This window comes from Oncorhynchus gorbuscha, linkage group LG24, assembly GCF_021184085.1.
Source record: "Oncorhynchus gorbuscha isolate QuinsamMale2020 ecotype Even-year linkage group LG24, OgorEven_v1.0, whole genome shotgun sequence".
Taxonomy (NCBI): Eukaryota; Metazoa; Chordata; class Actinopteri; order Salmoniformes; family Salmonidae; genus Oncorhynchus; species Oncorhynchus gorbuscha.
The window spans coordinates 64,851,389-64,878,687 of NC_060196.1; the positions used below are offsets into that span (position 1 = coordinate 64,851,389).

Below are 27,299 nucleotides of genomic sequence, written 5' to 3' on the forward strand. Positions count from 1 at the left end.
AGAGAAGACTGTCTGTCGGCTGCCACGTTATCAACTTCCAGATAGACCTATTGAGAAAAGTTAAACAAGAGCAGTATAAGATTTTGGCACGAGAACGTTGGCCATCGCTGGTGAGTGAAGCTGCGCATCATTGGGTGAGCCAGTGAAACTGGAAGGCTGTTTTAGGCCTAGAATCTCTTCCTCATATTGTACGTGTGTCTCCACAGACCTCGTCCTTGGTTATTGATTGATGCCAGACATGGTTGTTTTCATTGATCTCAGATTCTCAGTTTATTGTCAATGTGTGGCCTGTCATTTCCATCATTTGTGAAGAATTCATAAGATTCTGTTGAAGTCTCCAGTCATCTAAAAATCTCATAAAGGGCCATTCTTTCCCCCGGACCCTAGGCCACAAAAAATGTTCCCCATGTGTTCAACTTCTGCAAGCGCCTCTCTCTACTCTTCCTCTCTGTGCCAGTACGTAAAAGCAATAATAATGATTCAAATGCTTTATTATAAAATGGATTTGACTTTAATGCGTTCCGGTACCTCAGAGCTCCCCAGCTCACCTCCCGTTGACAAATGAATCACTGGTCAGTACTGTTTATAAAGGCATAGTGCTACTGAATACCCAGGAGGTTGTCTTTGGCAGTCTGTATTTATACACTGAACAAAAATATAATTACAAAATGCAACAATTTTAAAGATTTTACTGAGTTACAGTTCACATAAGGAAATTTGTCAATTGAAATAAAATGAATTAGGCCCTGATCTATGGATTTCACATGACTGGGAATACAGATATGCATCTGTTGGTCACAGATACTGTAACTTTAAAAAAAAGTTACAAAAAGTCCATGGCTGTGGGATGTTGTCCAACTCCTCTCCAATGGCTGTGGAATGTTGTCCAACTCCTCTTCAATGGCTGTGGAATGTTGTCCAACTCCTCTTCAATGGCTGTGGAATGTTGTCCAACTCCTCTTCAATGGCTGTGGAATGTTGTCCAACTCCTCTTCAATGGCTGTGGAATGTTGTCCAACTCCTCTTCAATGGCTGTGGAATGTTGTCCAACTCCTCTTCAATGGCTGTGGAATGTTGTCCAACTCCTCTTCAATGGCTGTGGAATGTTGTCCAACTCCTCTTCAATGGCTGTGGAATGTTGTCCAACTCCTCTTCAATGGCTGTGGAATGTTGTCCAACTCCTCTTCAATGGCTGTGGAATGTTGTCCAACTCCTCTTCAATGGCTGTGGAATGTTGTCCAACTCCTCTTCGATGGCTGTGGAATGTTGTCCAACTCCTCTTCGATGGCTGTGGAATGTTGTCCAACTCCTCTTCGATGGCTGTGGAATGTTGTCCAACTCCTCTTCGATGGCTGTGGAATGTTCTCCAACTCCTCTTTGATGGCTGTGGAATGTTGTCCCACTCCTCTTCGATGGCTGTGGAATGTCATCCAACTCCTCTTCAATGGCTGTGGAATGTCGTCCAACTCCTCTTCGATGGCTGTGGAATGTCGTCCAACTCCTCTTCGATGGCTGTGGAATGTCGTCCAACTCCTCTTCGATGGCTGTGGAATGTCGTCCAACTCCTCTTCGATGGGAAGTTGCTGGATATTTTTTATTTACCGTTTATTTAAGATCAAATCAATCAAATGTATTTATAAATCCCTTTTTACATCAGCTGATATCTCAAAGTGCCGTACAGAAACACAGCCTAAAACCCCAAACAGCAAGCAATGCAGATGTAGAAGCACGGTGGCTAGGAAAACCTCCCTAGAAAGGCAGGAACCTAGGAATAATCCTAGAGAGGAACCAGGCCTCTTCTGGCTGTGCTGGGTGGAGATTAGAACAAATGTCCATAAATGACCAGCAGGGTCAAATAATAATAATCACAGTAGTTGTAGAGGGTGCAACAGGTCAGCACCTCAGGAGTAAATTGGCTTTTCATCGCCGATCATTCAGAGTATCTCTACCACTCCTGCTGTCTCTAGAGAGTTGAAAACAGCAGGTCTGGGACAGGTAGCACGTCCGGTGAACAGGTCAGGGTTGCATAGCCGCAGGCAGAACTGTTGGAGCAGCAGCACAGCCAGGTGGACTGGGGACAGCAAGGAGTCATCATGCCAGGAAGTCCTGAGGCATGGTCCAAGGGCTCAGGTCCTCCGAGAGGGAAGGGAGAGAGAGGTCCTCTGAGAGAGAGAAAGAAAGAGTGAGAAAGAGAGAGAGAATTAGAGGGAGCATATTAAAATTCACACAGGACACCTGATAAGACGGATGAAATACTCCAGATATAACAAACTGACCCCAGCCCCCCCGATACATAAACTACTGCAGCATAAATACTGGAGGCTGAGACAGGAGAAGTACTCCAGATATAACAGACTGACCCTAGCCCCCCGACACATAAACTACTGCAGAATAAATACTGGAGGCTGAGACAGGAGGGGTCAGGAGACACTGTGGCCCAGTCCGACGTTACCCCCCGGACAGGGCCAACCAGGCAGGATATAACCTCACCCACTTTGCCAAAGCACAGCCCCCACACCACTAGAGGGAAAGCTTCAAACCACCAACTTACTACTCTGAGACAAGGCCGAGTATAGCCCACGAAGATCTCCCCCACGGCACGAACCCGAGGTGGGCGCCAACCCGGACAGGAAGATCACGTCAGTGACTCAACCCACTCAAGTGACGCACCCCTCCTAGGGACAGCACGGAAGAGCACCAGTAAGCCAGTGACTCAGCCCCTGTAATAGGGTTAGAGGCAGAGAATCTCAGTGGAAAGAGGGGAACCGGCCAGGCAGAAACAGTAAGGGTGCTTGGTCGCTCCAGTGCCTTTCCGTTCACCTTCACACTTCTGGGCCAGACTACACTCAATCATAGGACCTACTGAAGAGATGAGTCTTCAATAATGACTTAAAGGACAGGACCAAATCAGAAAGATAGGTAGGAGCAAGCCCATGTAATGCTTTGTAGGTTAGCAGTAAAACCTTGAAATCAGCCCTAGCCTTGACAGGACGCCAGTGTAGGGATCCTAGCACAGGAGTAATATGATCACATTTTTTGGTTCTAGTCAGGATTCTAGCAGCCGTATTTATTTAACTGAAGTTTATTTAGTCTTTTATCCAGGTATCCGAAGACTAGAGCATTGCAGTAGAAGTGACAAAAGCATGGATACATTTTTTAGCATAATCTTTGGATGGAAAGTTTCAGATTTTTGCAATGTTACGTAGATGGAAAAAAGCTGTCCTTGAAACAGTCAAAGTTTGGTGTAGCAGCAGTGAGGGCTCTTCAGTACGACACGGTACTGTCTTTCCAAGCTAGTCGAAAGACTTCCAGTTTGGTGTGGCGCCATTTCCCTTCCAATTTTCTGGAAGCTAGCTTCAGGTCACCGGTATTTTCTGTATACCGAGGAGCTAGTTTCTCATGACAAATGTTTTTAGTTTTTAGGGGTGTGTCTGCACCTAGGGTATTACACAATGTTAAATTGAGTTCCTCAGTTAGGTGGTTGTCTGATGTTTGTACTCTGACGTCCTTGGGTAGTTGGAGGGAGTCTCGAAGGGCATCTAGGAATCTTTGGGTTGTCCGGGAATTTATAGCACGACTTTTGCTGATCCTTGGTTGGGGTCTGAGCAGATTATTTGTTGCGATTACAAATGTAATAAACGGTGGTCCGATGTTGGACAAAACCCACTGAGTCGATGATGGCCCCGAAAGCCTTTTGGACTTTTCCATGTGAATATTAAAGTCACCTAAAATGTGAATATTATCTGCCATAACTACAAGGTCCGATAGGAATTCAGGAAACTCAGTGAGGAACGCTGTATACAGCCAAGGAGGCCTGTAAACAGTAGCTATAAAAAGTGGTAATGTTTGTTGGTAACATTTGCTATCGTAAATGTTAGCAGCACCTCCGCCTTTGCGGGATGCGCAGGGTATATGGTCACTAGTGTAACCAGAAGGTGAGGCCTCATTTAACACAGTAAATTCATCAGGCTTAAGCCATGTTTCAGTCAGGCCAATCACATCAAGATTATGATCAGTGATTAGTTCATAAACTATCTGCCTTGGAAGTAAGGGATCTAACATTAAGTAGCCCTATTTTGAGATGTGAGATATCACAATCTCTTTCAATAATGACAGGAATGGAGGTCTTTAATCCAGTGAGATTGCTAAAGCGAACACCGCCGTGTTTAGTTTTGCCCAACCTAGATCGAGGCACAGACACGGTCTCAATGGGGATAGCTGTGCTGACTACACTAACTATGCTAGTGGCAGACTCCACTAAGCTGGCAGGCTGGCTAACAGCCTGCTGCCTGGCATGCACCCTATCTCATTGGGGAGCTACAGGAGTTAGAGCCCTGTCTATGTTGGTAGATAAGATGAGAGCACCCCTCCAGCTAGGATGGAGTCCGTCACTCCTCAGCAGGCCAGGCTTGGTCCTGTTTGTGGGTGAGTCCCAGAAAGAGAGCCACTTATCTACAAATTCTATCTTTTTGGAGGGGCAGAAAACAGTTTTCAACCAGCGATTGAGTTGTGAGACTCTGCTGTAGAGCTCATCACTCCCCCTAACTGGGAGGGGGCCAGAGACAATTACTCGATGCCGACACATCTTTCTAGCTGATTTACACGCTGAAGCTATGTTGCGCTTGGTGATCTCTGACTGTTTCATCCTAACATTGTTGGTGCCGACGTGGATAACAATATCTCTATACTCTCTACACTCGCCAGTTTTAGTTTTAGCCAGCACCATCTTCAGATTAGCCTTAACGCCGGTAGCCCTGCCCCCTGGTAAACAGTGTATGGATGATTCGTTTTAAATCTAATACTGCGGGTAATGAAGTCGCCAATGATTAGGGTTTTCAATTTGTCAGAGCTAATGGTGGGAAGCTTCAGTGTCTCAGACCCCGTAACGGGAGGAGTAGAGACCAGAGAAGACTCGGCCTCACACTCAACCAGGAGAGACACCACAGACAGGAAACAGGACACTCAACCAGGAGAGACACCACAGACAGGAAACAGGACACTCAACCAGGAGAGACACCACAGACAGGAAACAGGACACTCAAACAGGAGAGACACCACAGACAGGAAACAGGACACTCAACCAGGAGAGACACCACAGACAGGAAACAGGACACTCAACCAGGAGAGACACCACAGACAGGAAACAGGACACTCAACCAGGAGAGACACCACAGACAGGAAACAGGACACTCAACCAGGAGAGACACCACAGACAGGAAACAGGACACTCAACCAGGAGAGACACCACAGACAGGAAACAGGACACTCAACCAGGAGAGACACAGACAGGAAACAGGACACTCAACCAGGAGAGACACCACAGACAGGAAACAGGACACTCAACCAGGAGAGACACCACAGACAGGAAACAGGACACTCAACCAGGAGAGACACCACAGACAGGAAACAGGACACTCAACCAGGAGAGACACCACAGACAGGAAACAGGACACTCAACCAGGAGAGACACCACAGACAGGAAACAGGACACTCAACCAGGAGAGACACCACAGACAGGAAACAGGACACTCAACCAGGAGAGACACCACAGACAGGAAACAGGACACTCAACCAGGAGAGACACCACAGACAGGAAACAGGACACTCAACCAGGAGAGACACCACAGACAGGAAACAGGACACTCAACCAGGAGAGACACCACAGACAGGAAACAGGACACTCAGCCAGGAGAGACACCACAGACAGGAAACAGGACACTCAACCAGGAGAGACACCACAGACAGGAAACAGGACACTCAACCAGGAGAGACACCACAGACAGGAAACAGGACACTCAACCAGGAGAGACACCACAGACAGGAAACAGGACACTCAACCAGGAGAGACACCACAGACAGGAAACAGGACACTCAAGGAGAGACACAGGAGAGACACCACAGACAGGAAACAGGACACTCAACCAGGAGAGACACCACAGACAGGAAACAGGACACTCAACCAGGAGAGACACCACAGACAGGAAACAGGACACTCAACCAGGAGAGACACCACAGACAGGAAACAGGACACTCAACCAGGAGAGACACCACAGACAGGAAACAGGACACTCAACCAGGAGAGACACCACAGACAGGAAACAGGACACTCAACCAGGAGAGACACCACAGACAGGAAACAGGACACTCAACCAGGAGAGACACCACAGACAGGAAACAGGACACTCAGCCAGGAGAGACACCACAGACAGGAAACAGGACACTCAACCAGGAGAGACACCACAGACAGGAAACAGGACACTCAGCCAGGAGAGACACCACAGACAGGAAACAGGACACTCAACCAGGAGAGACACCACAGACAGGAAACAGGACACTCAACCAGGAGAGACACCACAGACAGGAAACAGGACACTCAACCAGGAGAGACACCACAGACAGGAAACAGGACACTCAACCAGGAGAGACACCACAGACAGGAAACAGGACACTCAACCAGGAGAGACACCACAGACAGGAAACAGGACACTCAACCAGGAGAGACACCACAGACAGGAAACAGGACACTCAACCAGGAGAGACACCACAGACAGGAAACAGGACACTCAACCAGGAGAGACACCACAGACAGGAAACAGGACACTCAACCAGGAGAGACACAGACAGGAAACAGGACACTCAACCAGGAGAGACACCACAGACAGGAAACAGGACACTCAACCAGGAGAGACACCACAGACAGGAAACAGGACACTCAACCAGGAGAGACACCACAGACAGGAAACAGGACACTCAACCAGGAGAGACACCACAGACAGGAAACAGGACACTCAACCAGGAGAGACACCACAGACAGGAAACAGGACACTCAACCAGGAGAGACACCACAGACAGGAAACAGGACACTCAGCCAGGAGAGACACCACAGACAGGAAACAGGACACTCAGCCAGGAGAGACACCACAGACAGGAAACAGGACACTCAACCAGGAGAGACACCACAGACAGGAAACAGGACACTCAACCAGGAGAGACACCACAGACAGGAAACAGAATACAGAAACAAAAAAACAAAAATGCCAACACATCAAAAACACCTTCTCATTCATAGCTATAAATCAAATCAAATCAAATGTTATTGGTCACGTACACATGGTTAGCAGATGTTAATGTGAGTGTAGCAAAATGCTTGTGCTTCTAGTTCCGACAATGCGGTAATATCTAACAAGTAATCTAACAAATTCACAACTACCTTATACCCACAAATGTAAAGGAATTAATAAGAATATGAACATATAAATATATGGATGAGCGATGGCCGTGCGGCATAGGCAAGATGCACTAGATAGTATAGAACAGTATTTACATATGAGATGAGAGCTGTAGTCAATGAACAGCATTCTTACATAGGTATTCCTCTTGTCCAGGTGGGTTAGGGCAGTGTGCAGTGTGATGGCGATTGCATCGTCTGTGGACCTATTGGGGCGGTAAGCAAATTGGAGTAGGTCTAGGGTATCAGGTAGGGTGGAGGTGATATGATCCTTGACTAGTCTCTCAAAGCACTTCATGATGACAGAAGTGAGTGCTACGGGGGTGGTAGTCATTTAGTTCAGTTACCTGAGCTTTATTGGGAACAGGAACAATGGTGGCCCTCCTGAAGGGAACAACAGACTGGAATAGGGATTGGTTGAATATGTCCGTAAACACACCAGCCAGCTGGTCTGCGCATGCTCTGAGGACGCTATTGGGGATGCCGTGTGCCGTGTAGCCTTGCAAGTGTTAATTAACACGTTTAAATGTTTTACTCACGTTGGCCATGGAGAAGGTCACAGGCTTTGGTAGCGGGTCGTGTCAGTGGCACTGTATTGTCCTCAAAGTGAGCGAAGAAGTTGTATAATTTGTCTTGGAACAAGACGTGGAAGTCCGCGACGTGGCTGCATTTCTTTTTGTAGTCCTTTGCCACATACATCTCATGTTTGACGCTTTGCTTGTTTGATTGGGAAGAGCTGTTTGTATTCGGTCATGTTTCCGGTTGCCTTGCCACGATTGAAAGTTGCTGCCATTAATCCACGGTTTCTAATTAGGGAAGGTTTTAATAGTCACAGAAGGTACGACACCTCCGATGCACTTGCAAATAAACTCACTCACCGAGTCAGCTTATACATCAATGTTGTTGTCTGAAACTTTCCATAACGTCATCGAAGCAATCTTGAAGCGTGGAAGCCGATTGGTCAGACCAGCGTTGTATTGACCTGAGCATGGGCGTTTCCTGTTTTAGTTTCTGTCTATAGGCTGGGAGCAACAACATGGATTCACGGTCAGATTTTTCAAAGGCAGGGGACGGAGGGGATTTGTATGCATTGCGAAAGTTCGAGTAGCAATGATCCAGAATTCTGCTCTATATCATGAAAACTTCCTTCTCTGCTATAACATCACTGTGTTTACTTCGAAGCGGACGAACAAGGTATTTAGCTTCTCGTCGGTGTTGTAGACACCGGCCGGTTTTCTCTTTATATTCCGTGCTCACCATGAAGCTCGGGGCCCTGGGTCTGAAACTCGCCCTGCAATTGGGTCCTGGACTTCCTGGCAGGCTGCCCCCAGGTGGTGAAGGTAGACATCAACACGACCGCTCCACTGATCCTCAACACAGGTGCCCACAGAAGCTTGCATGCTCAGCCCTCTCCTGTACTCCCTGTTCATCCATGACTGCGTGTCCATGCACGCCTCCAACTCAAATCATCAAGTTTGCAGACAACACAACAATGGTGGTCCTGAAGACCATCAACGACGAGACAGGAAGCCTCTAAGACCTTCACAAACTTCTACAGTATCTATATCACGGCCAACGGCACCGTCCTCAACCACAGGACTCTCCACAGGGTGGTGTGGTCAGTCCAAGGCTTCACCGGTGGGCACCCGAACCACAGCCTGTTCACCCCGCTACCATCTAAAAGGCAGAGGCAGTACAGGTGCATCAAAGCTGGGACCAAGAGACTGAAAAACAGCTTCTATCGCAAGGCCACCAGACTGTCATCACTAGCTGGACTCTGCCCAGTACCTTTCCCTGAACTTTAGTCACTGTTACTAGCTGGTTACCACCCGGAACTCTAGCCTGCAGTTTAGAGACTGTTGCCCTGGTTACCACCCGGAACTCTAGCCTGCAGTTTAGAGACTGTTGCCCTGGTTACCACCCGGAACTCTAGCCTGCAGTTTAGAGACTGTTGCCCCGATTAGCACCCGGTACTCTAGCCTGCAGTTTAGAGACTGTTGCCCTGGTTACCACCCGGAACTCTAGCCTGCAGTTTAGAGACTGTTTCCCTGGTTACCACCCGGAACTCTCCGTTGCAGTTTAGAGACTGTTGCCCCGGTTAGCACCCGGAACTCTAGCCTGCAGTTTAGAGACTGTTGCCCTGGTTACCACCCGGAACTCTAGCCTGCAGTTTAGAGACTGTTGCCCTGGTTACCACCCGGAACTCTAGCCTGCAGTTTAGAGACTGTTGCCCCGATTAGCACCCGGTACTCTAGCCTGCAGTTTAGAGACTGTTGCCCTGGTTACCACCCGGAACTCTAGCCTGCAGTTTAGAGACTGTTGCCCTGGTTACCACCCGGAACTCTCCGTTGCAGTTTAGAGACTGTTGCCCCGGTTAGCACCCGGAACTCTAGCCTGCAGTTTAGAGACTGTTGCCCTGGTTACCACCCGGAACTCTAGCCTGCAGTTTAGAGACTGTTGCCCTGGTTAGCACCCGGAACTCTAGCCTGCAGTTTAGAGACTGTTGCCCTGGTTACCACCCGGTACTCTAGCCTGCAGTTTAGAGACTGTTGCCCTGGTTACCACCCGGAACTCTAGCCTGCAGTTTAGAGACTGTTGCCCTGGTTACCATACAGTACTCTAGCCTGCAGTTTAGAGACTGTTGCCCTGGCTATCACCTGGAACTCTACCCTACAGTTTATAGACTGTTGCCCTGGTTACCACCCGGAACTCTAGCCTGCAGTTTAGAGACTGTTGCCCTGGTTACCACCCGGAACTCTAGCCTGCAGTTTAGAGACTTTTGCCCTGGTTACCACCCGGAACTCTAGCCTGCAGTTTAGAGACTGTTGCCCTGGTTACCACCCGGAACTCTAGCCTGCAGTTTAGAGACTGTTGCCCTGGTTACCACCCGGTACTCTAGCCTGCAGTTTAGAGACTGTTGCCCTGGTTACCACCCGGAACTCTAGCCTGCAGTTTAGAGACTGTTGCCCTGGTTACCATACAGTACTCTAGCCTGCAGTTTAGAGACTGTTGCCCTGGCTATCACCTGGAACTCTACCCTACAGTTTATAGACTGTTGCCCTGGTTACCACCCGGAACTCTAGCCTGCAGTTTAGAGACTGTTGCCCTGGTTACCACCCGGAACTCTAGCCTGCAGTTTAGAGACTGTTGCCCTGGTTACCACCCGGAACTCTAGCCTGTAGTTTAGAGACTGTTGCCCTGGTTACCACCCGGAACTCTAGCCTGCAGTTTAGAGACTGTTGCCCTGGTTACCACCCGGAACTCTAGCCTGCAGTTTAGAGACTGTTGCCCTGGTTACCACCCGGTACTCTAGCCTGCAGTTTAGAGACTGTTGCCCTGGTTACCACCCGGTACTCTAGCCTGCAGTTTAGAGACTGTTGCCCTGGTTACCACCCGGAACTCTAGCCTGCAGTTTAGAGACTGTTGCCCTGGTTACCATACAGTACTCTAGCCTGCAGTTTAGAGACTGTTGCCCTGGCTATCACCTGGAACTCTACCCTACAGTTTATAGACTGTTGCCCTGGTTACCACCCGGAACTCTAGCCTGCAGTTTAGAGACTGTTGCCCTGGTTACCACCCGGAACTCTAGCCTGCAGTTCAGAGACTGTTGCCCTGGTTACCACCCGGAACTCTAGCCTGCAGTTTAGAGACTGTTGCCCTGGTTACCACCCGGTACTCTAGCCTGCAGTTTAGAGACTGTTGCCCTGGTTACCACCCGGTACTCTAGCCTGCAGTTTAGAGACTGTTGCCCTGGTTACCACCCGGAACTCTAGCCTGCAGTTTAGAGACTGTTGCCCTGGTTACCATACAGTACTCTAGCCTGCAGTTTAGAGACTGTTGCCCTGGCTATCACCTGGAACTCTACCCTACAGTTTATAGACTGTTGCCCTGGTTACCACCCGGAACTCTAGCCTGCAGTTTAGAGACTGTTGCCCTGGTTACCACCCGGAACTCTAGCCTGTAGTTTAGAGACTGTTGCCCTGGTTACCACCCGGAACTCTAGCCTGTAGTTTAGAGACTGTTGCCCTGGTTACCACCCGGAACTCTAGCCTGCAGTTTAGAGACTGTTGCCCTGGTTACCACCCGGAACTCTAGCCTGCAGTTTAGAGACTGTTGCCCTGGTTACCACCCGGTACTCTAGCCTGCAGTTTAGAGACTGTTGCCCTGGTTACCACCCGGTACTCTAGCCTGCAGTTTAGAGACTGTTGCCCTGGTTACCACCCGGGAACTCTAGCCTGCAGTTTAGAGACTGTTGCCCTGGTTACCATACAGTACTCTAGCCTGCAGTTTAGAGACTGTTGCCCTGGCTATCACCTGGAACTCTACCCTACAGTTTATAGACTGTTGCCCTGGTTACCACACAGTACTCTAGTCTGCAGTTTAGAGACTGTTGCCCTGGCTACCACCCGGAACTCTAGCCTGCAGTTTAGAGACTGTTGCCCTGGTTACCACCTGGTAGTCTAGCCTGCAGTTTAGAGACTGTTGCCCTGGTTACCACCCGGTACTCTAGCCTGCAGTTTAGAGACTGTTGCCCTATGTACAGTACATAGTCTTTGAACACTGGTCGCTTTAATAATGTTTGCTCTTTCCATGACATAGACTGACCAGGTGAATCCAGGTGAAAGCTGTGATCCATTATGGATGTCACCTGTTAAATCCACTTCAATCAGTGTTGATGAAGGGGAGGAGACATGTAGATGAAGGGGAGGAGACATGTAGATGAAGGGGAGGAGACATGTAGATGAAGGGGAGGAGACATGTAGATGAAGGGGAGGAGACATGTAGATGAAGGGGGGGAGACAGAAGGATTTTTAAGCCTTGAGACAATTGAGACTGGGATTGTGTATGTGTGCTATTCAGAGGGCAAATGGGCAAGACAAAACATTTAAGTGCGTTTTAATGAGGTATGGTCGTAGGTGCACCGGTTTGAGTGTGTCAAGAACTGCAACTCTGCTGGGTTTTTCATACTCAACAGTTTCCCGTGTGTATCAAGAATGGTCCACCACCCAATGGGCCTCCAGTCAACTTGACACAACTGTGGGAAGCATTGGAGTCAACATGGGGCTAGGCATCCCTGTGGAACTCTTTAGACACCTTGTAGAGTCCATGCACCAATGAATTGAGGGCAAAGCGGGGTGCAACGCAATACTAGGAAGGTGTTCTTAATGTTTTGTACACTCAATGTATATACTGTATTCTAGTCAAGGCCTATCCTATTTAACTGTCCTTAATGTGTATACATCCCATCACATATATATATATATATATATATATATATATATACCTTAAACTATAAACTGAAAGCATTCAGAACTCCTCCCTTTAATCCACAGTTAGTTACATTACAGCATTATTCTAAAATGAATTAAATATTTTTTTCCCTCATTCACACACAATACCTCATAATAACAAAGAGAAAACAGGTTTTTGGACATTTTTGTAAATTGATTTAAAATAAAAAACAGAAATACCTCATTTACATATGTTTTAGAACAGCTACTCATTCAAGGGTTTTTCATTTTGTTACTTTAAAGGCATTCCAGGTGATTACCTCATTAAGCTGGTTGAGAGAATGCCAATAGTTTGCAAAGCTGTCATCAGGGCAAAGGGTTGCTACTTGAAGAATCTCAATTATAGAATATATTTTGATTTGTTTAACACTTTTTTGGTTACTACATGATTCCAAATGTGTTATTTCATAGTTTTGATGTCTTCACTATTATTCTACAATGTAGAAAATAGTACAAATAAAGAAAAACCCTGGAATGAGTAGATGTGTCCAAACTTTTGACTGGTACCGTAAGTATTCAGACCCTTTGCTATGAGATTCCATATAGAGCTCAGGTGCATCCTGTTTCCATTGAACATCGTTGAGATGTTTCTACAACTTGATTGGAGTCCACCTGTGGTAAATTCAATTGATTTGACATGATTTGAAAAGGCACACACAGGTCTATATAAGGTCCCACAGTTGACAGTGCATGTCAGAGCAAAAACCAAGACAAGACATCGAACAAATTGTCTGTCGAGCTCTGAGACAGGATTGTGTTGAGGCACAGATCTGGGTAAATGTTCTAAAAAATGCATTCATCATTGAAGGTCCCCAAGAACACAGTGGCCTCCATCATTCTTAAATGGAAGAAGTTTGAAACCACCAAGACTCTTCCTAGAGCTGGCCGCCCGGCCAAACTGAGCAATCGGGGGAAAGGGCCTTGGTCAGAGAGGTGACCAAGAACCTGGTGGTCACTCTGACAGAGCACCAGAGTTCCTCTGTGAAGATGGGATAACCTTCCAGAAGGACAACCATCTCTGCAGCACTCAGTAAAAGGCACATGACAGCCCTCTTGGAGTTTGCTAAAAGGCTCCTAAAGAACTCTCAGACCATGAGAAACAAGATTATTTTGTCTGATGAAACCAAGATTGAACTCTTTGGCCTGAATGTCAAGCATCACATCTGGAGAAAACCTGGCACCATCCCTACGGTGAAGCATGGTGGTGGCTGCATCAGGCTGTGCGGATGTTTTTCAGCAGCAGGGACTGGGACACTAGTCAGGATCGAGGGAAAGATGAACGGAGCAAAGTACAGAGAGATCCTTGATGAAAACCTGCTCCAGAGCGCTCAGGACCTGACTGGGGCATAGGTTCACCTTCCAACAGGACAACAACCCTAAGCACACAGCCAAGACAACGCAGGAGTGGCTTCGGTACAAGTCTCTGAATGTCCTTGAGTAGCCCAGCCAGAGCCCGGACTTGAACCTGATTGAACATCTCTGGAGAGACCTGAAAACAGCTCTCCATCCAACCTGACAGAGCTTGAGAGGATCTGCAGAGAAGAATGGGAGAAACTCACCAAATACAGGTGTGCCAAGCTTTTAGAGTCATACCCATAAAGACTCAAGGCTGTTATCGCTGCCAAAGGTGCTTCAACAAGGTACCGAGTAAAGGGTGTCATGTTTTGTCATTTATTATCTTGTCTTGTCCCTGTGCTTCCCATTCTATTCGTTTCCCTCTGCTGGTCTTATTAGGTTCTTTCCCTCTTTCTATCCCTCTCTCTCCCCCTCCCTCTCTCACTCTCTCGCTCTCTCTTCTCTCTATCGTTCCGTTCCTGCTCCCAGCTGTTCCTATTCCCCTAATCAATCATTTAGTCTTCCCACACCTGTTCCCGATCCTTTCCCCTGATTAGAGTCCCTATTTCTTCCTTTGTGTTCCGTTCCTGTCCTGTCGGTTCCTTGTCTAGAATTCACCGTGCTGTGTTTGTGTATCGCCCTGTCGTGTCGTGTTTTCCTCAGATGCTGCGTGGTGAGCAGGTGTCTGAGTCTGTCTGGTTCAAGTGCCTTCCCGAGGCAACCTGCTGTTCACCTGCTGTTCAAGATCGAGTCTCCAGTTTGTCCTCGTCATTTCGAGTGAAAGTTGTGTTTTTTGTTTGTATTTACTTTACTGGATTAAAGACTCTGTTTTCGCCAAGTCGCTTTTGGGTCCTCTTTCACCTGCATGACAAAGGGTTTGAATACTTATGTAAATGTTATATTTCAGTCTATAAATTTGCAAAAATGTCTAAAAACCTGTTTTTGCTTGGTCATTATGGGCTATTGTGTGTAACAAAAAAAATCTATCGATTTTTTAAGGTAACTAAATGTGGAAAAAGTCAAGGGGTCTGAATATTTTCCGAATGCACTGTATATTCCAGACTGACGTGGCTCGTTCTAATATTTATATATTTCATCATTCCTTTCTTTAGATTTTTGTGATTTGTGTGTATTGTTTTGTATTGTTATGTATTACTGCATGGTTGGAGCGAGGAACACCAGCATTTAGTTAGATATTACTGCCCTGATGGAGCTAGGAACACCAGCATTTAGTTAGATATTACTGCCCTGATGGAGCTAGGAACACCAGCATTTAGTTAGATACTACTGCACTGTTGGAGCTAGGAACACCAGCATTTAGTTAGATACTACTGCACTGTTGGAGCTAGGAACACCAGCATTTAGTTAGATACTACTGCACTGTTGGAGCTAGTAACACAAGCATTTAGTTAGATACTACTGCACTGTTGGAGCTAGGAACACAAGCATTTAGTTAGATACTACTGTACTGATGGAGCTAGGAACACAAGCATTTAGTTAGATACTACTGTACTGTTGGAGCTAGGAACACAAGCATTTAGTTAGATACTACTGCACTGTTGGAGCTAGGAACACAAGCATTTAGTTAGAGAGGAAGGGATGGAGGGATGGAGGGAGGGAGGGAGGGGGAGGGAGGGATGGATGGATGGATGGAGGGAGGGATGGAGGGACAGAGGGATTGCTCAGGCTCAGGGAGCAGCTAGTCCTTCAAAGCCACTTTCCCTTTCATCTCGTCAAAAGTATTGATTGTAAGTCGCTCTGGATAAGAGCGTCTGCTAAATGACTTAAATGTAAAATGTAAATGTAAATAGGGTGCCATTTGGAACGTTGTCCCCCCCAGTGTTGAGGAGCTGCAAACAGCCCTCCACATCAGCCCTCCATATCAGCCCTCCATAACAGCCCTCCATATCAGCCCTCCATAACAGTCCTCGATAACAGCCCTCCATATCAGCCCTCCATAACAGTCCTCCATAACAGCCCTCCATATCAGCCCTCCATAACAGTCCTCGATAACAGCCCTCCATATCAGCCCTCCATAACAGTCCTCGATAACAGCCCTCCATAACAGCCCTCCATAACAGTCCTCGATAACAGCCCTCCATATCAGCCCTCCATAACAGTCCTCGATAACAGCCCTCCATATCAGCCCTCCATAACAGTCCTCGATAACAGCCCTCCATAACAGCCCTCCAAAACAGTCCTCCACATCAGCCCTCCACATCAGCCCTCCACATCAGCCCTCCACATCAGTCCTCCACATCAGCCCTCCACATCAGCCCTCCATATCAGCCCTCCATAACAGTCCTCGATAACAGCCCTCCATATCAGTCCTCCATAACAGCCCTCGATAACAGCCCTCCATATCAGCCCTCCACATCAGCCCTCCACATCAGCCCTCCATATCAGCCCTCCATAACAGCCCTCCATATCAGTCCTCCATAACAGCCCTCGATAACAGCCCTCCATATCAGCCCTCCATATCAGCCCTCCACATCAGCCCTCCACATAAGCCCTCCGTATCAGCCCTCCACATCAGCCCTCCACATCAGCCCTCCACATAAGCCCTCCATAACAGCCCTCCATATCAGCCCTCCATATCAGCCCTCCACATCAGCCCTCCACATAAGCCCTCCGTATCAGCCCTCCGTATCAGCCCTCCACATCAGCCCTCCACATCAGCCCTCCACATAAGCCCTCCGTATCAGCCCTCCACATAAGCCCTCCATATCAGTCCTCCATATCAGCCCTCCATATCAGCACTCCATAACAGCCCTCCATAACAGTCCTCCATAACAGTCCTCCATATCAGCCCTCCATATCAGCCCTCCATATCAGCCCTCCATAACAGCCCTCCATATCAGCCCTCCATAACAGCCCTCCATAACAGCCCTCCATAACAGCCCTCCATATCAGCCCTCCATATCAGCCCTCCATATCAGCCCTCCATATCAGCCCTCCATATCAGCCCTCCATAACATAACAGCCCTCCATATCAGCCCTCCATAACAGCCCTCCATAACAGCCCTCCCATAACAGCCCTCCATAAGCAGCCCTCCATATCAGCCCTCCATAAGCCCTCCATATCAGCCTCCATATCAGCCCTCCCCTCCATATCAGCACTCCATAACAGCCCTCCATATCAGCCCCATCAGCCCTCCATCCATAACAGCCCTCCATAACAGCCTCCATAACAGCCCTCCATATCAGCCCTCCATAACAGCCCCATCAGCCCTCCATATCCACAGCCCTCCATAACAGCCCTCCATAACAGCCCTCCATAACAGCCCTCCATATCAGCCCTCCATATCAGCCCTCCATAACAGCCCTCCATATCAGCCCTCCATAACAGCCCTCCATAACAGCCCTCCATATCAGCCCTCCATAACAGTCCTCCATATCAGCCCTCCATATCAGCCCTCCATAACAGTCCTCCATATCAGCCCTCCATATCAGCCCTCCATATCAGCCCTCCATATCTGTCCTCCATATCAGCCCTCCATATCTGTCCTCCATATCAGCCCTCCATATCTGTCCTCCATATCAGTCCTCCATAAGAGTCCCATAACAGTCATCCATAACAGTCATCCATAACAGTCATCCATAACAGTCATCCATAACAGTCATCCTCTATGCTTTTTCTTGTTTCAGATCTTAAGAAGAGCAGATAAAAACGGTAAGAATTCACAATCTCTGTCTCTCTCTCTCTCTCTCCTGGCCAGGCTATGTCTCTCTCTCTCTCTCTCTCTCTCTCTCTCTCTCTCTCTCTCTCTCTCTCTCTCTCTCTCTCTCTCTCTCTCTCTCTCCTGGCCAGGCTATGTCTCTCTCTCTCTCTCCTGGCCAGGCTATGTCTCTCTCTCTCTCTCCTGGCCAGGCTATGTCTCTCTCTCTCTCTCCTGGCCAGGCTATGTCTCTCTCTCTCTCTCCTGGCCAGGCTATGTCTCTCTCTCTCTCTCTCCTGGCCAGGCTATGTCTCTCTCTCTCTACCTCCTCTCATGATGTGGGATGGATTTTAGTTATTTGAAAACATGTACTTTATTTCTCAATGAAATCTGTGTAATTGTTGCTCTCTCCTCTCTCTAATGCTGTTGCTTGCTGCCGTAGTCATGGAAATGGCAGGACCGACTGACAGCTTGATACTTGAAATGGTTTTATATTTCACAAAGCTTCTCATAGTAGAACTGCTGACTAAATATTCTTTACTCAGTACTGAAGCACCTTCAGCAGCGATCACAGCCTCCAGTCTTCATGGGCATGACGCTACAATTAGCACACCTGTATTTGGGGAGTTTCTCCCATTCCTCTACAGCTATTTTCAGGTCTCTCCAGAGATGTTCGATCGGGTTCAAGTCCAGGCTCTGACTGGTCCACTCAAGGACATTCAGAGACTTGTCTCGACGCCACTCCTGCGTTATCTTGGCTGTGTGGGTCGTTGTCCTGTTGGAAGGTAAAACCTTCACCCCAGTCTGAGGTCTTGAGAGCTCCGGAGCAGGTTTTCATCCAGGACCTCTCTACTTTTCGCCGTTCATCTTTCCCTCGATTCTGACTAGTCTGCCAGTCTAACTCCAGTCTAACTCCAGTCTTTTATCCAGTCTAACTCCAGTCTAACTCCAGTCTTTTATCCAGTCTAACTCCAGTCTAACTCCAGTGTTTTATCCAGTCTAACTCCAGTGTTTTATCCAGTCTAACTCCAGTATTTTAACCAGTCTAACTCCAGTCTTTTATCCAGTCTAACTCCAGTCTAACTCCAGTATTTTAACCAGTCTAACTCCAGTCTTTTATCCAGTCTAACTCCAGTGTTTTATCCAGTCTAACTCCAGTATTTTAACCAGTCTAACTCCAGTATTTTATCCAGTCTAACTCCAGTATTTTATCCAGTCTAACTCCAGTCTTTTATCCAGTCTAACTCCAGTATTTTATCCAGTCTAACTCCAGTGTTTTATCCAGTCTAACTCCAGTGTTTTATCCAGTCTAACTCCAGTGTTTTATCCAGTCTAACTCCAGTGTTTTATCTAGTCTTTTCCCCAGTGTTTTATCCAGTCTAACTCCAGTGTTTTATCCAATCTAACTCCAGTATTTTATCCAGTCTAACTCCAGTGTTTTATCCAGTCTAACTCCAGTCTTTTTTCCAGTCTAACTCCAGTGTTTTATCCAGTCTAACTCCAGTCTAACTCCAGTGTTTTATCCAGTCTAACTCCAGTGTTTTATCCAGTCTATCTCCAGTGTTTTATCCAGTCTAACTCCAGTGTTTTATCCAGTCTAACTCCAGTGTTTTATCCAGTCTAACTCCAGTGTTTTATCCAGTCTATCTCCAGTGTTTTATCCAGTCTAACTCCAGTGTTTTATCCAGTCTAACTCCAGTCTAACTCCAGTGTTTTATCCAGTCTAACTCCAGTGTTTTATCCAGTCTATCTCCAGTGTTTTATCCAGTCTAACTCCAGTGTTTTATCCAGTCTAACTCCAGTGTTTTATCCAGTCTAACTCCAGTGTTTTATCCAGTCTATCTCCAGTGTTTTATCCAGTCTAACTCCAGTGTTTTATCCAGTCTAACTCCAGTATTTTATCCAGTCTAACTCCAGTGTTTTATCCAGTCTATCTCCAGTGTTTTATCCAGTCTAACTCCAGTGTTTTATCCAGTCTAACTCCAGTGTTTTATCCAGTCTAACTCCAGTGTTTTATCCAGTCTATCTCCAGTGTTTTATCCAGTCTAACTCCAGTGTTTTATCCAGTCTAACTCCAGTGTTTTATCCAGTCTAACTCCAGTATTTTATCCAGTCTAACTCCAGTGTTTTATCCAGTCTAACTCCAGTGTTTTATCCAGTCTAACTCCAGTGTTTTATCCAGTCTATCTCCAGTGTTTTATCCAGTCTAACTCCAGTGTTTTATCCAGTCTAACTCCAGTGTTTTATCCAGTCTAACTCCAGTGTTTTATCCAGTCTATCTCCAGTGTTTTATCCAGTCTAACTCCAGTGTTTTATCCAGTCTAACTCCAGTATTTTATCCAGTCTAACTCCAGTGTTTTATCCAGTCTATCTCCAGTGTTTTATCCAGTCTAACTCCAGTGTTTTATCCAGTCTAACTCCAGTCTTTTATCCAATCTAACTCCAGTCTTTCCCCAGTATTTTATCCAGTCTAACTCCAGTCTTTCTCCAGTATTTTATCCAGTCTAACTCCAGTCTTTCTCCAGTATTCTATCCAGTCTAACTCCAGTCTTTCCCCAGTATTTTATCCAGTCTAACTCCAGTATTTTATCCAGTCTAACTCCAGTGTTTTATCTAGTCTTTCCCCAGTGTTTTATCCAGTCTTTCTCCAGTATTTTATCCAGTCTAACTCCAGTATTTTATCCAGTCTAACTCCAGTGTTTTATCCAGTCTAACTCCAGTGTTTTATCCAGTCTAACTCCAGTGTTTTATCCAGTCTAACTCCAGTGTTTTATCCCCTCCAGTATTTTATCCAGTCTAACTCCAGTCTTTTATCCAGTATTTAACTCCAGTCTTTCTCCAGTATTCTATCCAGTCTAACTCCAGTCTTTCTCCAGTATTTTATCCAGTCTAACTCCAGTATTCTATCCAGTCTAACTCCAGTGTTTTATCCAATCTAACTCCAGTCTTTCCCCAGTATTTTATCCAGTCTAACTCCAGTCTTTCTCCAGTGTTTTATCCAGTCTAACTCCAGTATTTTATCCAGTCTAACTCCAGTGTTTTATCCAATCTAACTCCAGTATTTTATCCAGTCTAACTCCAGTGTTTTATCCAGTCTAACTCCAGTCTTTTATCCAGTCTAACTCCAGTGTTTTATCCAGTCTAACTCCAGTGTTTTATCCAGTCTAACTCCAGTGTTTTATCCAGTCTAACTCCAGTGTTTTATCCAGTCTAACTCCAGTGTTTTATCCAGTCTAACTCCAGTGTTTTATCCAGTCTAACTCCAGTGTTTTATCCAGTCTAACTCCAGTGTTTTATCCAGTCTAACTCCAGTGTTTTATCCAGTAACTCCAGTGTTTTATCCAGTCTAACTCCAGTGTGTTATCCAGTCTAACTCCAGTGTTTTATCCAGTCTAACTCCAGTGTTTTATCCAATCTAACTCCAGTATTTTATCCAGTCTAACTCCAGTGTTTTATCCAGTCTAACTCCAGTCTTTTTTCCAGTCTAACTCCAGTGTTTTATCCAGTCTAACTCCAGTCTAACTCCAGTGTTTTATCCAGTCTAACTCCAGTGTTTTATCCAGTCTATCTCCAGTGTTTTATCCAGTCTAACTCCAGTGTTTTATCCAGTCTAACTCCAGTGTTTTATCCAGTCTAACTCCAGTGTTTTATCCAGTCTATCTCCAGTGTTTTATCCAGTCTAACTCCAGTGTTTTATCCAGTCTAACTCCAGTCTAACTCCAGTGTTTTATCCAGTCTAACTCCAGTGTTTTATCCAGTCTATCTCCAGTGTTTTATCCAGTCTAACTCCAGTGTTTTATCCAGTCTAACTCCAGTGTTTTATCCAGTCTAACTCCAGTGTTTTATCCAGTCTAACTCAGTATTTTATCCAGTCTAACTCCAGTGTTTTATCCAGTCTAACTCCAGTGTTTTATCCAGTCTAACTCCAGTGTTTTATCCAGTCTAACTCCAGTGTTTTATCCAGTCTAACTCCAGTGTTTTATCCAGTCTATCTCCAGTGTTTTATCCAGTCTAACTCTGTTTTATCCAGTCTAACTCAGTGTTTTATCCAGTCTAACTCCAGTATTTTATCCAGTCTAACTCCAGTGTTTTATCCAGTCTAACTCCAGTGTTTTATCCAGTCTAACTCCAGTGTTTTATCCAGTCTATCTCCAGTGTTTTATCCAGTCTAACTCCAGTGTTTTATCCAGTCTAACTCCAGTGTTTTATCCAGTCTAACTCCAGTGTTTTATCCAGTCTATCTCCAGTGTTTTATCCAGTCTAACTCCAGTGTTTTATCCAGTCTAACTCCAGTATTTTATCCAGTCTAACTCCAGTGTTTTATCCAGTCTATCTCCAGTGTTTTATCCAGTCTAACTCCAGTGTTTTATCCAGTCTAACTCCAGTCTTTTATCCAATCTAACTCCAGTCTTTCCCCAGTATTTTATCCAGTCTAACTCCAGTCTTTCTCCAGTATTTTATCCAGTCTAACTCCAGTCTTTCTCCAGTATTCTATCCAGTCTAACTCCAGTCTTTCCCCAGTATTTTATCCAGTCTAACTCCAGTCTTTCTCCAGTATTTTATCCAGTCTAACTCCAGTATTTTATCCAGTCTAACTCCAGTGTTTTATCCAGTCTAACTCCAGTGTTTTATCTAGTCTTTTCCCCAGTGTTTTATCCAGTCTATCTCCAGTGTTTTATCCAGTCTAACTCCAGTATTCTATCCAGTCTAACTCCAGTGTTTTATCCAATCTAACTCCAGTCTTTCCCCAGTATTTTATCCAGTCTAACTCCAGTCTTTCTCCAGTATTTTATCCAGTCTAACTCCAGTATTCTATCCAGTCTAACTCCAGTGTTTTATCCAGTCTAACTCCAGTGTTTTATCCAGTCTAACTCCAGTGTTTTATCCAGTCTAACTCCAGTGTTTTATCCAGTCTAACTCCAGTGTTTTATCCAGTCTAACTCCAGTGTTTTATCCAGTCTAACTCCAGTCTAACTCCAGTATTTTATCCAGTCTAACTCCAGTGTTTTATCCAGTCTAACTCCAGTGTTTTATCCAGTCTAACTCCAGTCTAACTCCAGTCTAACTCCAGTCTTTTCCCCAGTATTTTATCCAGTCTAACTCCAGTATTTTATCCAGTCTAACTCCAGTCTTTTATCCAGTCTAACTCCAGTCTTTTCCCCAGTATTTTATCCAGTCTAACTCCAGTGTTTTATCTAGTCTTTTCCCCAGTATTTTATCCAGTCTAACTCCAGTGTTTTATCTAGTCTTTTCCCCAGTATTTTATCCAGTCTAACTCCAGTGTTTTATCTAGTCTTTTCCCCAGTATTTTATCCAGTCTAACTCCAGTGTTTTATCTAGTCTTTTCCCCAGTATTTTATCCAGTCTAACTCCAGTGTTTTATCTAGTCTTTTCCCCAGTATTTTATCCAGTCTAACTCCAGTCTTTTTCCCAGTATTTTATCCAGTCTAACTCCAGTATTTTATCCAGTCTAACTCCAACACATTTGCATGTAATGTTTGTTTATGTTACTAACTGGGCCAAACCGCGTCAGTCCCTCTGTGTGTGTGTGTGTGTGTGTGGGGGGGGGGGGGGGTGTGAATGAATAATATATTTTCTAACTGAATGTCCAATAAAGTATTTTTTCATTCCCAACTGTTTTGTGCTCCAGATGATGGGAAGTTGTCGTTTGATGAGTTCAGAGCCTACTTCCATGATGGAGTTTTGACATCCGATCAACTGAAGGAGCTCTTTAACACCATAGACACTCACAACACAGAGTAAGTTATAGAATTATCTCTCTGTCTCTGGCTTTGACTCTCTCTCACAATACTCTCTGTCTCTGGCTTTGACTCTCTCTCACAATACTCTCTGTCTCTGGCTTTGAATCTCTCTCACAATACTCTCTGTCTCTGGCTTTGACTCTCTCTCACAATACTCTCTGTCTCTGGCTTTGACTCTCTCTCACAATACTCTCTGTCTCTGGCTTTGACTCTCTCTCACAATACTCTCTGTCTCTGGCTTTGACTCTCTCTCACAATACTCTCTGTCTCTGGCTTTGACTCTCTCTCACAATACTCTCTGTCTCTGGCTTTGAATCTCTCTCACAATACTCTCTGTCTCTGGCTTTGACTCTCTCTCACAATACTCTCTGTCTCTGGCTTTGACTCTCTCTGACAATACTCTCTGTCTCTGGCTTTGACTCTCTCTCACAATACTCTCTGTCTCTGGCTTTGACTCTCTCTCACAATACTCTCTGTCTCTGGCTTTGACTCTCTCTCACAATACTCTCTGTCTCTGGCTTTGACTCTCTCTCACAATACTCTCTGTCTCTGGCTTTGACTCTCTCTCACAATACTCTCTCTTCCTCTCTTGAAAAAAGAGTGAGTCTTGTAAAACATGAATCTACAGGTATCTGTTTTCTATTATATTATCAATATTATATTAACATATTATATTAAAAATATTATGTTAAAAATACTATATTATCATATTAACATATTATATTAACATATTATATTAACATATTATATTAACATATTATTTTAACAATATTAAGGTTTTATTAACATATTATATTAACACATTATATTAACATATTATATTAACACATTATATTAACATATATATTAACATATTATATTAACATATTATATTATCAATATTATATTAACATATTATATTAACATATTATATTAACATATTATATTATCAATATTATATTAACATATTATATTAACATATTATATTATCAATATTATATTAACATATTATATTAACATATTATATTAACATATTATATTAACATATTATATTATCAATATTATATTAACATATTATATTAACAATATTAAGGTTTTATTAACATATTACATTAACATATCATATGAACAATATTATATTGACATATTATATTAACATATTATTTTAACAATATGCTATCGATTTCATTTAGGAGATACATTATTGTTGGTGTTTATTACATTATCTAACATTATCTGGCTCACATTATAGTGTCCTTTACAGAACAACACATAGATGATGAGGGGAACAGGAGTGTCTGTCTGACTGTCACAGCCACAGGGGCTGAACATGTCTGTCTGTCTGTCTGTCTGTCTGTCTGTCTGTCTGTCTGTCTGTCTGTCTGTCTGTCTGTCTGTCTGTCTGTCTGTCTGTCTGTCTGTCTGTCTGTCTGTCTGTCTGTCTGTCTGTCTGTCTGTCTGTCTGTCTGTCTGTCACAGTGAACATGTCTGTCTGTCTGTCTGTCTGTCTGTCTGTCTGTCTGTCTGTCTGTCTGTCTGTCTGTCTGTCTGTCTGTCTGTCTGTCTGTCTGTCTGTCACAGCCACAGGGGCTGAACATGTCTGTCTGTCTGTCTGTCTGTCTGTCTGTCTGTCTGTCTGTCTGTCTGTCTGTCTGTCTGTCTGTCTGTCTGTCTGTCTGTCTGTCTGTCTGTCTGTCTGTCTGTCTGTCTGTCTGTCTGTCACAGCCACAGGGGCTGAACATGTCTGTCTGTCTGTCTGTCTGTCTGTCTGTCTGTCTGTCTGTCTGTCTGTCTGTCTGTCTGTCTGTCTGTCTGTCTGTCTGTCTGTCTGTCTGTCTGTCTGTCTGTCTGACACAGCCACAGGGGCTGGGTCTGTCTGTCTGTCTGTCTGTCTGTCTGTCTGTCTGTCTGTCTGTCTGTCTGTCTGTCTGTCTGTCTGTCTGTCTGTCTGTCTGTCTGTCTGTCTGTCTGTCTGTCTGTCTGTCTGTCTGTCTGTCTGTCTGTCTGTCTGTCTGTCTGTCTGTCTGTCTGTCTGTCTGTCTGTCTGTCTGTCTGACACAGCTACGGGGGCTGAGCCTGTCTGTCTGTCTGTCTGTCTGTCTGTCTGTCTGTCTGTCTGTCTGTCTGTCTGTCTGTCTGTCTGTCTGTCTGTCTGTCTGTCTGTCTGTCTGTCTGTCTGTCTGTCTGTCTGTCTGTCACAACTACAGAGGCTGAACCTGTCTGTCTGTTGACACAGCTACGGGGGCTGAACCTGTCTGTGTGTCTGACAGAGTTTCAGTCTATAGCAGAGATCATCAACAATAAAAAAAAATTGTGGATGTTCAGGGGGCAGGAACATAATTACAAATATTTTGTAGTCTGCAAATTGACCGCAAGCAGATATAATGTTAGACTAAAATATAATCATTTCAAACCTTGATTACATTGCATCTCTCTATTATTCATGGGCATTATTGGGAACAGCTTTCATAAATTAAAAATTAAATTAAAATCCTGGTGTTTTTACAGTCTTTCATGTCCAACATTGAAAATGTTTAAAAAAAACTATTTACATTTTTAAAATTTTATTTACTCTGAAAACTGTGAGGCCAAATTCGACCCGCAGGCCACCAGTTGCGGAACCCTGATGTATAGTTTGGTTTATTTATTAGCCACTCTCCTGGAGGCAAGCCACTCTCCTGGAGGCAATGTCTGGTGCTTTCTGTGCCCACACTCACAGTTTAGAAGCCTGGAGGCAATGTCTGGTGCTTTCTGTGCCCACACTCACAGTTTAGATGCCACTCTCCTGGAGGCAATGTCTGGTACTTTCTGTGCCCACACTCACAGTTTAGATGCCACTCTCCTGGAGGCAATGTCTGGTGCTTTCTGTGCCCACACTCACAGTTTAGATGCCACTCTCCTGGAGGCAATGTCTGGTGCTTTCTGTGCCCACACTCACAGTTTAGAAGCCTGGAGGCAATGTCTGGTGCTTTCTGTGCCCACACTCACAGTTTAGAAGCCACTCTCCTGGAGGCAATGTCTGGTGCTTTCTGTGCCCACACTCACAGTTTAGAAGCCACTCTCCTGGAGGCAATGTCTGGTGCTTTCTGTGCCCACACTCACAGTTTAGAAGCCACTCTCCTGGAGGCAATGTCTGGTGCTTTCTGTGCCCACACTCACAGTTTAGAAGCCACTCTCCTGGAGGCAATGTCTGGTGCTTTCTGTGCCCACACTCACAGTTTAGAAGCCACTCTCCTGGAGGCAATGTCTGCATCCCAAATACCACCTATGGGCCTCAAAAGAGGAGATAGGGTTCCATTGGACGCAGTAATGTCGACAGGAAAAGATTAATGAGTAACGTCCTCTTAGCGTGAGGGGTCTCTCTCTTTCTCTCTGTCTCTCTGTCTCTCTCAATTCAATTCAAGGGGCTTTATTGGCATGGGAAACATGTGTTAACATTGCCAAAGCAAGTGAGGTAGATAATATACAAAAGTGAAATAAATATATATATATATATATATATATATATATATATATATATATATATATATATATATATATATATATATATATATATATATATATATATATATATATATATATATATATACAGTGTTGTAACAATGTACAAATGGTTAAAGTACACACGGGAAAATAAATAAACATTTATCTCTCCGTGTCTCTGTCAGCTGTATGTTTCCATCTCTCTGAACCCTCAGTCCTCCCAGCTCTATGTTTCCATCTCTCTGAACCCTCAGTCCTCCCAGCTCTATGTTTCCATCTCTCTGAACCCTCAGTCCTCCCAGCTCTATGTTTCCATCTCTCTGAACCCTCAGTCCTCCCAGCTCTATGTTTCCATCTCTCTGAGCCCTCAGTCCTCCCAGCTGTATGTTTCCATCTCTCTGAACCCTCAGTCCTCCCAGCTCTATGTTTCCATCTCTCTGAGCCCTCAGTCCTCCCAGCTCTATGTTTCCATCTCTCTGAACCCTCAGTCCTCCCAGCTCTATGTTTCCATCTCTCTGAACCCTCAGTCCTCCCAGCTCTGTTTCCATCTCTCTGAACCCTC

General features: G+C 45.2%; 1 protein-coding gene across 1 annotated transcript in view; it reads left to right on the forward strand.

The window, feature by feature from the left end:
• Positions 1-27,299, forward strand: part of necab1 (N-terminal EF-hand calcium binding protein 1) — a 152,482-nt gene that overhangs the window by 6,338 nt on the left and 118,845 nt on the right. Inside the window, exons 2-3 of the mRNA XM_046327275.1 lie at positions 17,503-17,527; positions 23,164-23,272. Of these exons, the coding sequence (XP_046183231.1) occupies positions 17,503-17,527; positions 23,164-23,272 (134 nt within the window). The remainder of the gene's footprint in view (positions 1-17,502; positions 17,528-23,163; positions 23,273-27,299) is intronic.